General features: G+C 36.6%; 2 protein-coding genes across 4 annotated transcripts; both read right to left on the bottom strand.

Moving 5' to 3' along the window:
* Positions 1-2,085: 2,085 nt before the first annotated feature.
* LOC100697972 (interferon-induced protein 44-like) lies at positions 2,086-9,056 on the bottom strand. 3 transcript variants are annotated; one of them, XM_005457706.4, is made up of 9 exons: positions 8,879-9,055; positions 8,632-8,673; positions 7,873-7,884; positions 7,515-7,548; positions 7,091-7,289; positions 6,840-6,986; positions 3,966-4,137; positions 3,737-3,837; positions 2,086-3,592 (listed from the first exon to the last, which is right to left on the bottom strand). In XM_005457706.4, the coding sequence occupies exons 3-9, from the start codon at positions 7,880-7,882 to the stop codon at positions 3,425-3,427; spliced, it is 831 nt and encodes a 276-aa protein (XP_005457763.1). In that variant the 5' UTR covers positions 7,883-7,884; positions 8,632-8,673; positions 8,879-9,055; the 3' UTR covers positions 2,086-3,424. The 3 variants fall into 3 exon arrangements, with proteins under 3 accessions (XP_005457763.1, XP_019213525.1, XP_019213524.1); XM_019357980.2 differs by having other exon boundaries at positions 8,628-8,673; positions 8,879-9,054; XM_019357979.2 differs by having other exon boundaries at positions 7,515-7,884; positions 8,628-8,673; positions 8,879-9,056.
* A 1,236-nt stretch (positions 9,057-10,292) lies between these two features.
* LOC112846789 (interferon-induced protein 44-like) lies at positions 10,293-11,698 on the bottom strand. Its single transcript, XM_025906942.1, has 3 exons — positions 11,215-11,698; positions 10,827-10,998; positions 10,293-10,734 (listed from the first exon to the last, which is right to left on the bottom strand). Exons 1-3 carry the CDS (start codon positions 11,293-11,295, stop codon positions 10,613-10,615), a joined length of 375 nt encoding a protein of 124 aa, XP_025762727.1. The 5' UTR covers positions 11,296-11,698; the 3' UTR covers positions 10,293-10,612.
* Positions 11,699-15,347: the final 3,649 nt, after the last annotated feature.

Raw genomic sequence — 15,347 nt, 5'->3', positions numbered from 1 at the left:
GTCTGAAGGAGGGAAAGATTAAAATGAACATTCAAAGACATCAGTATGATGCATGGCCATTGTTTCATTGGCCCGTTGTAAATTTCCTGTTGAACTTGAGATCATTGCCCTGTTCCATGACTCAAGCCGTACAAGCTTTAGCTGTTGGGTTGCTACCCTCATGTGGGCTGTGGAGGTGGAGGTATTACAGGTGGAGCTATGGGAGGCCCATCTCAGCATAAAAAAGACTTTCAGCTTTTTGCTGTGGCCTAATTACAGGATACATGTTATAGGTCTTAAAATTAACTAAGCATCTTTGTTTAAAATATCTCCACAAGATGAGATGATTGGCTTATTCTGAAAGAAATTGATGTACAGTGTAGATGGTGTTGTACTCGCCAGTAAGAAGACAAAACAAGACTTGTAAAAAGGAAAGTATGTGAAGGTATTTGCCAACCTTGTAGCTTGCAACACAGTGACAGTCATTAGTTCCGCTTCATGGTCTCAAAAGTTGTCGTTTCTTTTTAGTTGAACAGGCACACACGACAAGAAAAAGTTACTTAGGTGCAAGTTTTCAAGATAAGGATTATTTTTTATTCTATCAACAAAACTAAACAAAACTAAAAGTAAAATTAAAGTGTGCATTCTTCTGCATTCATAAATGCAATCAATGATGGATGATCATTGTGACACTATGGGAACTGAATTGTTTTGGCATGCTAAAACTGTATTAGAAGCATAATAAATATTTCCTTAAATTAATTTTTAATCAATGAAAATAAATTAGTGAATTGTATTTCCTCAGTTTGATTAATGTGGCAATGAAACTGCTACTAGTCTAATACAACACAAGAGATTTTGGGCAAAGAGTGTTATGTTCTAAATGTTTTAATGCATATGTATGGATGTATTATTGTGCTGTAATGTTTTCCAGCAATGGGAGGACAAAAGTCTCGACCTGTAAACCATCCAAAGAGTAAGATAAAACATAACACAATAAAGTCAAAAGAATCAGAAAAAATTACATATTTTAAAGAAATGCTTTCTTTAAAATATATTTTCTTTGACAATTCTGTGCATTTTTTCAGTTTTAGTGAAGAATGGAGGAAAATACAGTGGACATGAGTGTTTGACCCTTAATGGGCTTTTTGTTGCCACGTAAATGTTATAATCTACTTGCAAAAATCGGTTGCTGTCAGCTGAATTTCCTGTTCTTGTTGGTGTTTGCAACATCCTCCATAGTCTCACCACTGTATCTGCACCATAATCGCAACATACCTACACCACTGACTATCAGTTTGACTTTCTTGGCTTTAACTTCATAAATATTCTTCTTTGAACAGTGGCAAAAAAATAATCTCCAATACATAAATAATTACCAGCCTCATAACTCTGAGCTCCAGCACCTCAGAATTCTTCATCATGTACCTTCTGGTTCTGGCAAGTCCAGCTTCATCAACTCAGTTGACACTCTTTTACAAGGCAGAATGACCACTCGAGCTTTGGCAGATGCAACTTCTGGAGCAAGCTTCACTCAAAAAGTATGTTTTAATTTGATTATGTTTAGTCAAGCTCATGTATTTCGTGCAATTTGTTAAACAAAAGTCACGCAACTTCTAACAAAACTAGCGAACTGAAACTAAACGTCTATAAAGCTGCATGTAGAACCAAGCTCACTTGTCTTTCCACTGCAGCACAGTAAAGATTAGCACTACAGAGGTCTTAGGATGTGGTCTGCTCTTGCGAGACAGATCTTTTTTTTTTGCTTCTTGAATTTCTGTCTGAAGTTTAGTTTCACTTTACTTTTATCCATAGTTGTTCTTACAGATATCAGCCTTATACTAAACCAGAAACCAGTTTTGTAGTCTTCAGTGATCAGGTAACCCTGTTATCAGAATAGTTAAAACCTTCTGTTTTACAGTACAGAACTTTCAAAATCCAAAAAGGACAACCAGGAACTTTTTATCCTTTTGCCTTCATTGACATCATGGGCCTTGAGAAGCACAGAGGAGTTAAGGTGGAAGACATCAAACTGGCCATGAAGGGGCAGGTGAAGGATGGTTACAAGGTATCATGAAGTTTAAGGCATTTTTGCAGACACTATTGAATGGTGTATACAATGACACTATTTTATTATGCCTTTAAATGATACATACGGTGTATTTAAAAGTTAGATTTAAAAATCAGAGGAAGGGATACATTTGTTCCAACGGGGATGAAAATCTGGCAGAGGCATGGACATGTAAACCAGAAGGGGGAAATCCCTTGTTACCCTTGAGAGAAATCGCACTGTGAAATCACATATGTGAAAAATTTGTATATACTTGTTTAACTGATTTGATTGTTTTCCAGTTCAATCCTGAATCTTCGTTATCCGAACATGATCATGACTACAACAAGGAGCCCACTCTAAATGACAAAGTTCATGTCTTTGTCATTTAGAGTGGGCATAACAACGTAAAAAATATTTACGTAAAACATATTTAGATATTTTTCCCAGCAGGGAAAAAAATCTAATTATAAAGTTGCTGCTAATAATTTTTATTTCTTGCTGATCATCAGGAAAATAAAGAAATTAGACAACACTGAAAAATTATACTATCTGCACACGGGTGTCCGAGGGATCGTCAGTACATGGTGACACAATCTTTCAGAAAATTGATCAGTAGGTGATGATTTCTTACTTCCTTATCTCTACTGTAGAACATTACCTGCTCCAGAGCAGAATATGTTCTAGATTACTACATTATCTAATTACTCAATCAGAACAGTAAGTAATTAAAAACATCTGAACCCATGAAATACCAAAACACCAAAATACCAACAGAGGGAATAACATAGAGGAAAACAAAGAAGGGACTAATCAAATATCATTCATACAAACTAGAAGTGAATAATCTGAATAATTTTACAACAAAATGACACAGCCCAATAAAAAATCTACCATAACCATAACAAAGATTTTTGCATATTAAAATATAAGAGTAGCTTTGGCTAAATGTTTTTAAAGTTTGCCATACAGAGTAAAATACCAAGAATATATCCAACTAAATGTCACTCTACAGGGATTTAATGAAGCCTCACATTTTAATGTATAATGAATACAACATTCAATCTTTTGTTTAAATGAAGGGATGCATATTTGTCTTTAGTCTATAGTGAAACATGATCATTTTCATTTTTTGGTTGTCATTATAGTTGTTACATTTAATACTGACAACGTTAACAGTATGACAGCATGACTGTGTGTCAGCTGACAAATACTGATAAAATGATAAATAACGTCTGGAAACAGACATTCAAGGACTTTCTTTTTTCAAAAATGAATGCTTCGAATCCAATCACATGCCTTTATACTAAATACAAGTTATCCATGCAGTTTTCATTAAAGTAGCATAACAAGACGTAATTTATATTTTAGTCAGTACTGCGTTCAGTCTCACATCTAGTCATTCAAGTGGGTGAGGAAGTCGTTTCCATGGAGAATCATTTGCTTCAGTGCACACAGGATATGAGCATCAGTGTCGTCATCGATGCTGATTTCTGAACTGTAGTTCTTTACAAGAAAGATACAGTTCACTGAGAATCCCAGCAGCTGGCTAAATTTTTCGACCTGAGTATTAAATAAAATTCAGTTAATTAGTGAGTACAAAATGATTTTGGTGCTGAATTTAAAAAATGTAACTTAACATTTTATAAAAGGTTTCAAAACTAAAAGCAAAACAAAAATCAAAAACTGCCAACAGAAAAGATGTACCTGTTCTTTCAGGTATTTGCTCTTGTAGATGTTTTTGGGATCCTGTTTCGCCTTAGGACAGGCTTCATCAACTTTGGTGAGAATAGCCAGCTGGGGAATGTCTGTTAACACAAAAACTTAATAAGATGTCATGCACTTGTTGTTGTTGTTATTTTTTATTACTGTCTATAGACTTACATGTCAAAACTATTCCACATAATGTATTACAATTTTGAAACTGTTACTGTACCCATTTCCCTGGCTGCCAGTCTGACTTTTCTCAGCTTTTTCACAACTTCTTCACTTAGTATAGACACTGAGCCAGCAGGAACAACAGTGACCAGAACATGAACTCTGTCATTCAGGCTGGGACATGAACGGTATCTCTCATCACTCTTTGTCAGTTGTTGTTGTGGCTTGAACTAAAAAGCAATTCAAAAGTAGAGATTTGAAAGATAAGAACACTGTGTGATTATGTAAGAATTTGAGTAATACATTATTTTGGTAAAGCAAGCCTAAATTAATGGTGGTTTTAAAGTGGCGACCAAAATGACAGGAAAGTTATACCTTATAGAAGATATATTTTGACAAATAAGTAGCAACATAATAAGTTCTGATTCATAAAACATGAGTGCGCAGCAGCGCCTCTTCTTTCTCAGGAGACTGAAAAGATTTGGCATGAGCCCCTGCATCTTCAGGACCTTCTACTGCTGTGCCATTGACAGCATCCTCACTGGATGCATCACCACCTGGTATGGCAACAGCACCGCTTACAACCGCAAAGCTCTCAAGAGAGTTGTGCATTGTGCCTAAAGGATAATTGGAGGTGAGCTTCCCTCCCTCCAGGACAGCTACAGGAAGCAGAGCCTGAGGAAAGCGGGGAGGATCATCAATGATTCCAGTCACCCCAGCCATAAACTGTTCAAACTACTTCCATCAGGCAGGAGCAGTGTTGGGAAAGTTACTTTGAAAAAGTAATTAATTGTAGTTACTAGTTACTTCTTCAAAAAAGTAACTGAGTTAGTAACTGAGTTACAAGATTCTTAAAGTAATTAATTACTTGAAAAGTAACTATTGCATTACTTTAAAAAAAAAAATGTTTAACCCTCTGGGGTCCAGGGTATAATTGGCCATTTTTGACTACTTTTGATTTGACTTCTACATTCCACCTTTAATTCTTTTCAGCACAACCTCACGTGTCTGAATTTACAGTTATGTTTTCATTTTGACATACTGTATTAACACAACTGATCTAAAATCAGACAAAAAACATAAAATCCGAGTAGAAAGTTATATTTTTTACTGTAACAACCACAAACATGTTTATTGAATCATATTTCATAACTTTAAATGCAAATATAAATTGTCAATTTTTAAAATCCTATGCACAGGTTTTGCAAACAACAAAGTCATTTGCAGCCATTTACCCTTTTTTATAACCATTTCAAACTATTTACAGAACAATCAGCTGTTCTTCAATAAGATGCCACACAAATTATTTGTGCCACTCCCAAAAAATAATTTCTGTCCACTATAAAGGAGAACATCACAGCCTGATACCTGCAGGTCTGACAGCAGCAGGTGTATCACTCCTCCTGTTTTCTACCTGGAGACAGCAGTCGCCTCATTGTTCTGACACACAACACAAAACTATCCACAACACTACACACTAACTACACAAGACAACACATTAACTACACACTCCAAACACGCTAAACGTCACAAATCTCACATCTAAAAACTCGCTCTCTCTCTTTTTCTGCTCTCTCTCTCTCTCTCTCTCTCGTCTCTCACCATCACTCCTAAAACCTCGCCCTCCTCACCTAAACAACCAAATGTCATGTTGCCATATCATTTTTTGAATGGTTGACATGGTGCATTTTTCCATCAACACCAAAGGGGTGTTTTTTTGTTTTGTTTTTTTATTTTTTTGGTCATAAGCAGAGAGTGCTTGCTAGCGCTGTCCTTAGACAGTAAATGTGGCGAAACTTTTGAGGAAAAAACACCTATATATTGTTTATCATGACTCTGGTTTTACGTGGCTTATCAACACAATTTAAAAACTGGTATATATCACCTTGTTGCTTTGTCATCTTAAAGTGGTCATGTGATTGGCTTACCACGACTACTTTAGTCTTCCTCAGCCAAACAGAAGCACTCATGCAATTGTTTTGCCTCTTAGCTCCAGGTGTTGTGCCAAAAAGTGATCGTTGGGGAGAAAGTGATTGCCACCCGCGGGAGCGCGCAGCTGCTTAAAGCTGTAGCGTCCAGATTACTTACAGCTACTTCCGTGCAACTGATATAAGAAGCGGTAAGCTGAACACAGCTTCAACCGTCTGTTTGTTGAAAAATAGTGACGCGACCGCATTTTCTTGTTAGTAACTGTAATGGGGTTGTAACGATAGGAATAGTAATTAGTTAGATTACTCATTACTGAAAAAAAGTAACACCGTTACTTGTAACGCCGTTATTCCCATCACTGGGCAGTAGGTACTGCAGTATCCGGTCCCGAACCAGCAGACTGAGGGACAGCTTTCTCCATCAGGCCACCAGACTGCTGAACACTTCCTAGTCACCTCACTTTCACTTACCGGAACTTTGACATTATGCACTCCATACTGTACATAAATGCCATTTCTTTTGCACAATATCCAACTGCTAACCTCTGTATATTTTATTTTATTTTATGTTATATATATGCACACACACACACACACACACACATACACACACACACATTTATATCCCGGTCACTTTTGACCGGGAACACCACAGATGTAACAAAGTTGATTAAACCACTCAAAATGTAAAACACAATATTTATGAGTTTTTTAATGTGTAAATCGTTTAGATTTGACCCAAACACGACAATATATTTGGTATAAATATTCAGTAATGTGCATACATTGTTATATTTGTACATATATTCATTCTTATAGTTCTCATATTCCTATTCTTATATTTTCCTTGTTCTTATGTTTCTTGTATTTTGCAAACCTCTGTTGCTTATGAAGCTTGTACACAAGAATTTCACTCACATGTGCTGTACCAGTGTACCAGCACATGTGATGTGACAATAAAAGTGATTTGATTTGATTTGAAATTAAAGTTCAGATCAGTGTACCTCATAATCATCTTTAACATGTCCCCTCAGGGCAAGTTTGATGTCTTCAACATGAACGCCACCATCCTTTTGCTCCATGCCCATGATGTCGTTGCAAACAAACGAGTAATGACCTTGACTGCCTTTGGAGAATTTGTAAGTTTTGTACTGAAAGCAGAATATGGAGTTAACAAATCCTCATTTAAAACAACTATAATCAGTCATTTAATCAGTATTTGATTTGTTTGTAGATAGATAAGATCGATTGATACCTTCCGAGTGAAACTTTTTCCAGAGATTGCATCAGTCAAACCTCGAACAATAACTCTATGTTGTAAAACACTGTCAATAGAGTTGATGAGGGTTGATTTTCCTGCACCAACTGGTCCCAAAAACAAAATTCTGAGATGATTTGCTTCCTGATTTTGAGGTTTATATGAATTCAGAAATTCCAGGATATCCTCATTATTCCTGTTTCAATGAAAAACAAACACATGTAAAAAATACTGCCTGACTTTATTTTCTAATATTTGGTCTTTTTTTTTTTTTTTAATAATATATGCACAACATTGTGACTGAGGCTGTGCTGTTACACACACCAGTTAGCTAATGCAGCAAACCACATAAACCATGTAAAGGAGTAGAGCCGCACTAAATGAACAACTAAATGAATAACTGTATATCCATCATACTCACTCTGGAAAAGGCCTCCATGGCTTACTAAAAGTTGCTAAAGAAAAAATAACACGTTCACATAATGGTAACATAATATGAACACATAAATAAAATATGAACATCAGGACATTTCAAAATCAACTTTTACCATGCCTTGTTTTCACTAATTAAGTGTCATCAAGTGTTATAGTTATACAAATTTGACTTGCAATAGTGGGAAAAATCTGATTAGAAGTTAGAAATGCAGAGTCCAGTCTCACAGTAAAATGCTGAGGTGAGGAAACAATTTTCTGCTTTCAAAATGTTGCAAAGCTTTTCAGTGTTTAATGTAAAGACACAGTTTTGCTGTTAGACTAAAGTGGAGCAAGTCAGGACTTACATGATCCCATATCTGTAAACAAGACAATTACATGGACAGGTCAACTATCAAATATCAAACTGACATAAAAAATATCTCTGACAGAAATGTTGTGCAGTGGTTCCTCGCTATATCACGGTTCACCTCGCTGTTTCACGGATTTGTTTGGTGCAATTTTGCATGTTTTCTTTTTTTTTTTTTTTTTTACAGCACATTGTGTTCTGCGTCCTGATCGGCAGTATACCATTTTCAGTCAATCTCGTGCCGTATCTCCTGTACATTACAGAATGCGTTCAGCTTGTCAAATTTACATACATCTTCGATAGCAGAAGACAACAAACACAGTGTCGACGTCGTAAGGTGCATTAAGCGAAACCAAACAGTACGATAAGTCGAACTTTACTCATCTCATTCTTCTTGCTTCCTCTACTTCCGTACCATTGATTCATTAATGTTGAATTCTCTTGCAGCTGCTCTATTCCGATGTTCTTGACCTGAAAACAGGGTTTGATCTTTGGTTTCACTCTATAATACTGGACTTAGTTTTCTACGAAGGTTTGAACTTTTAGGGTGTTTAAACGTGTGAAAACGTTGATGCCTATCTGAGAAAAGTGTATAAAGTGTGTAGTGAGAGGTTTTACAGCCTTAAAACGTCTATAATAATTGTAAAAGCAAAGTTCGCTACTTCGCGGATTTCACCTATCGCGGGTTATTTTTAGAACGTAACACCCGCGATAAACGAGGGACCACTGTAATTTCATAAAATCATTACTCACCTACAACGAAAGTCTAATGTTGTTTTCTTTTGTCTTTAAAATTTCACTGGAAAATGGAAAATACAAATAAAAGGTTGAGAGAGAGAAAGGAAGCATTTTTAGGTAGCACCACCAATTGTAACTAAATGACAATAAATTACATTGTTGTGAAAAAATTACAATTTTATAAAAAAGAATACAAAGAATAGAAAGAAGAAGTAACTTCATTGAAATGCAAAGAATAATATCACAGTTATTCTGAAAGTCCTTACCTTCTCCTGTGTGGCTCTGGACAGTTTGCAGTGCAGGGAGAGAGAGCTTATATATACAGTTCTTGCTACTTTCACATTTCTTTGTTACTTTCACTTTCTTTTTAACTTTTCTTGATTTTTGACTCAGTTTACAGTATACCACATTACTTGACTTGACATGACTGGCACTCTCACTATGTTCACTTAAGATATGATAAATACAAAATTACGAATAAAAACAAACAAACAAAATAAGTAAGATAATACACTATATACAACGGTAGCATACACAGTATGTGATTATTGATAGAGGGTTGTGGAAATATGCAAGACATAAATGTAACTATTCTACCACTGCTATTACTATGTAAGTAATAGATGTCTATAAATATCTATAAGTATAGACATGTGCATGCACACACACGTCCATACTAAATATACATATGTATACATACACATACACATATATCTATACCTGCACACGTCCATACATATAAAAGGTGCATATGCATGAAGTATGACCATGGATATCCACAGTGTCCAGTGACTCATGACATTGTAATTGAGGAGTTATAGAGTCTAACTGCTGTTGGGATGAATGATCTGCGAACGCACTCCTGTCTGCAGTGAGGGTGTTTCAGTCTCTGACTAAAGGAGCTGCTCAGCACACGCACAGACTCATGCAGAGGGTGATGTGGGTTGTTCATGATGGATGTCAGCTTTACTAACATCCTCCTCTCGCCCACCGCCTCCACAGACTCCAGAGGACCAGTTTGTCAATCCTGCTCCCATCCCTGTCCGTGCATCCGCTCCCCCAGCAGGCCACTGCATAGAAAAAGGCAGATGCTACCACAGTATCATAGAATGTCCTTAACAGAGTCCTGCAGACTCCAAAGGACCTCAGTCTCCTCAGCAGGTGGAGTCGACTCTGACCTTTCTTATACAGGATGTCTGTATTCATACTCCAGTCCAGTTTGTAAGAGCCCACTATCTCAATGTCTTTTCCTTGGCTGTTCACCAGTGTTGTAGGGGGTGACTTCCTCCTGAAGTCTATGACCATCTCCTTGCCTTCCTGGCGTTGATTTGGAGCGCATTGGTCTCACACCAGCCAACAAATTCACCGATGACTGTTTTCTGTATTCCTGATCATTTCCGTCTGCTACGCATCCGATGATGGCTGTATCATCTGAGAACACATGACAAAGAAATGTGACAGAGAAAGTGTGCCAGTCAGTTTTAATCCTGTTTGGTGTGATTTCTTCACATCTATTTTTAAAATTATTATTATTTCCCCCTCCATGAATCACTACTTTATCATGGTGGGGGGGTTTGTGTGTCCCAGGAATCCCAGAAGCTATGTTTTCAGAGGGATTTTGCCTGGTAGGGTCTCACATGGCAAATTGGTCCTGGGTGATGTTAGAGTTGATTCTTTTAAGATTGTCATTTGTGCGTGACCATTACTTTTCTGTGTGCTGATAAAATGTTTTTTCAATATTAGGTTTTAACCTTTGTATGCAGGGAGCAGTCTCTTCGCTGTAACTTTCTTTTGCATGTTTAGAAACCACAAGGTTCTGTTCTTTTGCACATATAGAGCAACTTGAGAAGAGGTCACGCCATGTATGGTGTAACAGGAAATGACACACACACACACACACACAGACACACTCGCTCACATACGCTTGCCTTGTCACGTAGTTAATTGAAGTGTGTGTAAGCCAGTGGTTTGGATGTGTTTGAGAGGCTGTCATACGTGGTTTACAGAATGCGGCTGATCAAACGGAATAGGGTGGGGGAGGTCTTATACACATTTCTTATATTTTCTTTGACTTCTGTACACGCTTCATCAATTTTGGTGAGAATTGCCATTTGGGGAATTCCTGTCAATACACAGAATATCAGAGTTGAGGTGATGTTTGTCAGCTTATTTAATTCATTTTGGGTTTATCCTATAACCAAACTTGGCTCTTACCCACGTCACTGGCTGCAAGTCTGACAGCCTTCATCTGTTTTATTAAATCATCACTCAGAAATTCCATTCTGCTGGCATCGATCACAGACACTAAAACTTGAACTTTGTCATTTAGAGTGGGCACCTTGTTGTAGTCATGGTCATGTTCGGATAACGAAGATTGAGGATTGAACTGGAAAACAATGAAATCATTTAAACAAATATATATAAATGTTTCACACACACACACACACACACACACACACACACACACACACACACACGTGTGTGTTTTTTTTGGAAATCTAACTTTTAAATACACTGCATGTGTTATTTAAAGGCATAATAAAATAGTCATTGTATACACCATTAAATTGTGTCTGCAAAAATGCCTTAAACTTCATGATACCTTGTAACCATCCTTCACGTGCCCCTTCATGGCCAGTATGATGTCTTCCACCTTAACTCCTCTGTCCTTCTCAAGGCCCATGATGTCACTGAAGGCAAAAGGATAAAAAGTTCCTGGTCCTCCTTTTTGGATTTTGAAAGTTCTGTACTGTAAAACAGAAGGTTTTAACTATTCTGATAACAGGGTTACCTGATCACTGAAGACTACAAAACTGGTTTCTGGTTTAGTATAAGGCTGATATCTGTAAGAACAACTATGGACAAAAGTAAAGTGAAACTAATCTTCAGACAGAGATTCAAGAAGCAAAAATGAAAAAGAAAGATCTGTCACACAAGAGCAGACCACATCCTAAGACCTCTGTATTGCTAATCTTTACTGTGCTGCAGTGGAAAGACAAGTGAGCTTGGTTCTACATGCAGCTTTATAACCGTTTAGTTTCAGTTCACTAGTTTTGTTACAAATTGCATGACTTTTATTTAACAAATGACATGAAATACATGAGCTTGACTAAACCATACTTGAATTAAAACATACTATTTTAGTGAAGCTCGTTCAAACAGCTGCATCTGCCAAAGCTCGAGTGGTCATTCTGCCTTGTAAAAGAGTGTCAACTGAGTTGATGAAGCTGGACTTGCCGGCACCCATACGGTAAAAAAATACATTTTTTCTGGCCAAAATATATTTCAAATATATGGTAAATATATTTTGTATTTGTGATGCTCCAAAAAAATATATTTCTGAAATTGAAAATATATTTCTTTCAAACCAAAATACATTTCAAAACATATTTTAGGATGAAAAAAATACATTTCCAACCTTACAGTAGAATGTATATCAAAGTATCCTTTATTTAAAATGTATTTAGTGCAATAATGATGATAATGATAATAATACTAAAAGTAACATGTTTTATGCACATCTGCATAAAACAGTTGGATTCAAACAAAACAGAGTCAAAGGTCTAGCAAGAATTAGGTTGTTTATTCATTTGCTTACAGTATTTCACATTACACAATATCTCACTATAATGTAGCGTTCATTGACTTTGAAATTATCTGTCAGTGATACAGTAAACAAGATACAACAACTGCTATACACACTTTAGTTTTTGACAATATATACAATATAGTACTTAAAGGAACACACTCCACTTTTTTGGAAATAGGCTCATTCTCCATCTCCCTCAGAGTTAAAAATGCAGCGTCTTTATGAGGGGCCGTACAAGCCAAAATTCATTCTTTCACTCTCACACACATACATTCTTCTTTCACATACATATATTGTCACTCTCACATACATATATTTTTCTTTCACATACATATTTCACTCTCATATAGTTTTATTTTAATTTTTATATTTAGATATTTTTATTCTCATGTTTACACATATTTAACACACACATTGCAATATTGTGCTCTCTTATACATGTATTTTAATGTACATATTTACAAATTTTCACTCTAACATACATGCATTTTCATTTATGCATTCCTACATTTTGCTCTCATTTACATGCATTCAGTATGCATTTAATCTCACAAATAATATATGTATGTAAGAAGAGAATGTATACATGTCAGAAGAAAATATATGTATGCAAGAGAATCATGTATGTGAATGAAAGAGTATAGTGGAAAGGGAAGGAGTTTAATGGAAACGGAAGGCTAGGTGTCTGTACCGCTGTGATTGGCTGAGAAGCACGCGCGGGTCACTTTCAAGTGTCTGACAGCATTGAGGGGGGAGAAGAAACTCGAGTTCTTCAGCAAGCTATCGGGGTGTTAAGAAATATTTTATCATCTCCTGAAACGGTCACATCGTTGTCCTCGTCACTTGATCGAGATGGAACGGGCTCAACTTTTTTTTTTATGTGCGCTCAGAATAGTGGCACAAAAATAACGCCATAGTAACCCAGAAAGAGTAATATTTCAAACTCCGCCACTCTGTGCTCCTCTGCCACTGCCTCGTTTGAGTTTTGGACGAAATGGATTCTGGGATATTGCATTTCGTCATTTCGAGCTGATTGGAGACCAGAACAGCCAATCAGATATTTTTGCATCCAAGTCTGTGATTTCGTCCAAAACTCAAACGAGGCAGTGGCGGAGGAACACAGAGTGGCGGAGTTTGAAAGGTTACTCTTTCTGGGTCACAAAATAAACTTTTAAGATATTTTCATGCGAGAATGGTGCTGTGTTAACTTCAAATATCTGCTTGATTCATCAAGACATCACATATTTCCATAAGTGCTCTAATCTTTTCGGAGATGCCTGTTACCCACCAGCTGACCGCATAGCTGGACTGGCCATGGGCATACCGTGCCAACCCGTTCTCACTCCCGACGCGTAAAATACTTTTCATTTTTATGTTTGTTTGTTTTTGTAACGGTATAAACAATGAAAGGTGGTGGATTAGCCAATTGGTCATGATCAACTCTGGGCTGGACCAATTACAATACATCCGTATTGAGAGGAAAAGGAACGCGATTCGTCCCGTACACTGTAAAATCTAATTAGTTCCCAGAACTCAAAAAAATTATGGAAACTCGTTGCCTCAAAAAAATTGAGTAAAGCTTAGCTAAAACTGACTAAGTTAGGACAACTTATTTACTTTGAGTACTCTGTACAAGCTCATTTGTTCCCAGAACTCAAAAACATTGGATCAAGTTTACGTAAGATGACCAAGTTAGGGCAACTTACTCATTTTGAGTACACTGTACAGCCTTGTTAGTTCCCAGAACTCAAAAAAATTATGGAAACTCGTTGCCTCAAAAAAACTAAGTAAAGCTTACTTAAGATGACTGTTAGGACAACTTATACATTGCAAGTCTGCAGTATTAACAATAACTTGATATTTCTGACTGTACAATACTAATTGTTTACCTACTGACAAACATGTTAAGTTCAACTAAATGAAAAAACAATTTGTGGTAACCTGAATATGATTAAAAATAATTAACAACACTTTTTGTAATGATGTTAAAATGAGCCCAACTTTTATTTTCAAACACAACAAAGTATAACAGCCAACATACTGGACACTGTTCTGCTGAACAACAAACAATTATATTGCCATCACTGTTATAATCTTACAATGAAACAAAGTCTCAGATTTAATTATTCTGAAAATAAGTTTAGGCCTACCACAAGTTTGTTTTGTACTTACATTACTTATATAATCAAAATAAAATATTTATTGTTTTGTCACAAGTGCAGTCTCTAATTTAAACAACACATTTGTTTTCCATTCCAACACAGGAGCTGGAATGTTGTAATATTTTAAGGATGGCTTGTTTCCAGTCCAGGCATTACTGCCTGAATGACTGTCATGGATCGAGGTGATCCAAATGTAGGTGCAGAAGAAAGTCTTTAACTTCCCTTAAGTACAGTGGCAGTGGATGTGGGTTGGAGATGCAATGAGCTTGAACCTGCAGGCGACCATCTTCACTGACCACACCATCTGTGACGGAGGACTCATCTCTCCTGTTGTCCTGCAAGCAAACAATCATATATTTTGGAACATGAACTTAATTGCTTTCTTAAAACATTTTTTTCTGCATATGGTATAAAACAGACTCCAATTTAGACAATCTCAGGCTCCCTCCCCACCGGAGAGGTGACATTCAATGTCCCACTTGTCAGTCTGGATAGCTGTGACCACCACCCAACACACAATAATGTCATGAAAGCATCATTTTAAAAAAGGGCTATGCAAACATGGCCAATAACTTTCATTCTAATGATGTGCAAAATGATTTTGGGCACAAAACAGATTTTGCTGTTAGAAAACTTGCAGACTTCACTATATACAGTGTAGACCCTCTAAACTAAGTTTGGGGGATGTGATCTTTCAAGAAATGCAGACCAAACTGTTGTTGTTTGTTTACCTACACAGCATGTCTTGTAGAATTAACTGTGGTCACCAGCAACAGCATAGTGCAGTCATATCTCAAGTCTAATAACAGAAGACAGGAAAAGATCAGTGAAGAAACAACTTCCCCAAACCAAAGCACAAATAAAACAATAAGTAAAACAGGCTGATCTAAAGTATGATTAAAGTTCAGCCTGATTAATATAAATGTCACTGACAGTTGCTAATATATTGGAAAACCAAAATACTTACTGATGTCTTTCTGTCCA

The sequence above is a fragment of the Oreochromis niloticus genome, linkage group LG4, assembly GCF_001858045.2.
Source record: "Oreochromis niloticus isolate F11D_XX linkage group LG4, O_niloticus_UMD_NMBU, whole genome shotgun sequence".
Lineage (NCBI taxonomy): Eukaryota > Metazoa > Chordata > Actinopteri > Cichliformes > Cichlidae > Oreochromis > Oreochromis niloticus.
Note: the sequence above shows the minus strand (reverse complement) of the source record. Positions and strands in the feature narration are given on the sequence as shown.

Excerpts from the sequence above, each read along its gene's own strand:
- LOC100697972 (XM_019357979.2), bottom strand. The coding sequence starts at position 7,615 with ATGTTCATATTTTATTTATGTGTTCATATTATGTTACCATTATGTGAA. Across the intron at positions 6,987-7,090 it reads GAAAAAGTTTCACTCGGAAG|TACAAAACTTACAAATTCTC; the intron begins GTATCAATCGAT and ends TTCTGCTTTCAG. Across the intron at positions 4,138-6,839 it reads ATGTTAAAGATGATTATGAG|TTCAAGCCACAACAACAACT; the intron begins GTACACTGATCT and ends ATTGCTTTTTAG.
- LOC112846789 (XM_025906942.1), bottom strand. The coding sequence starts at position 11,295 with ATGGGCCTTGAGAAGGACAGAGGAGTTAAGGTGGAAGACATCATACTG. Across the intron at positions 10,999-11,214 it reads ACGTGAAGGATGGTTACAAG|TTCAATCCTCAATCTTCGTT; the intron begins GTATCATGAAGT and ends ATTGTTTTCCAG. Across the intron at positions 10,735-10,826 it reads ACTTGCAGCCAGTGACGTGG|GAATTCCCCAAATGGCAATT; the intron begins GTAAGAGCCAAG and ends GTGTATTGACAG.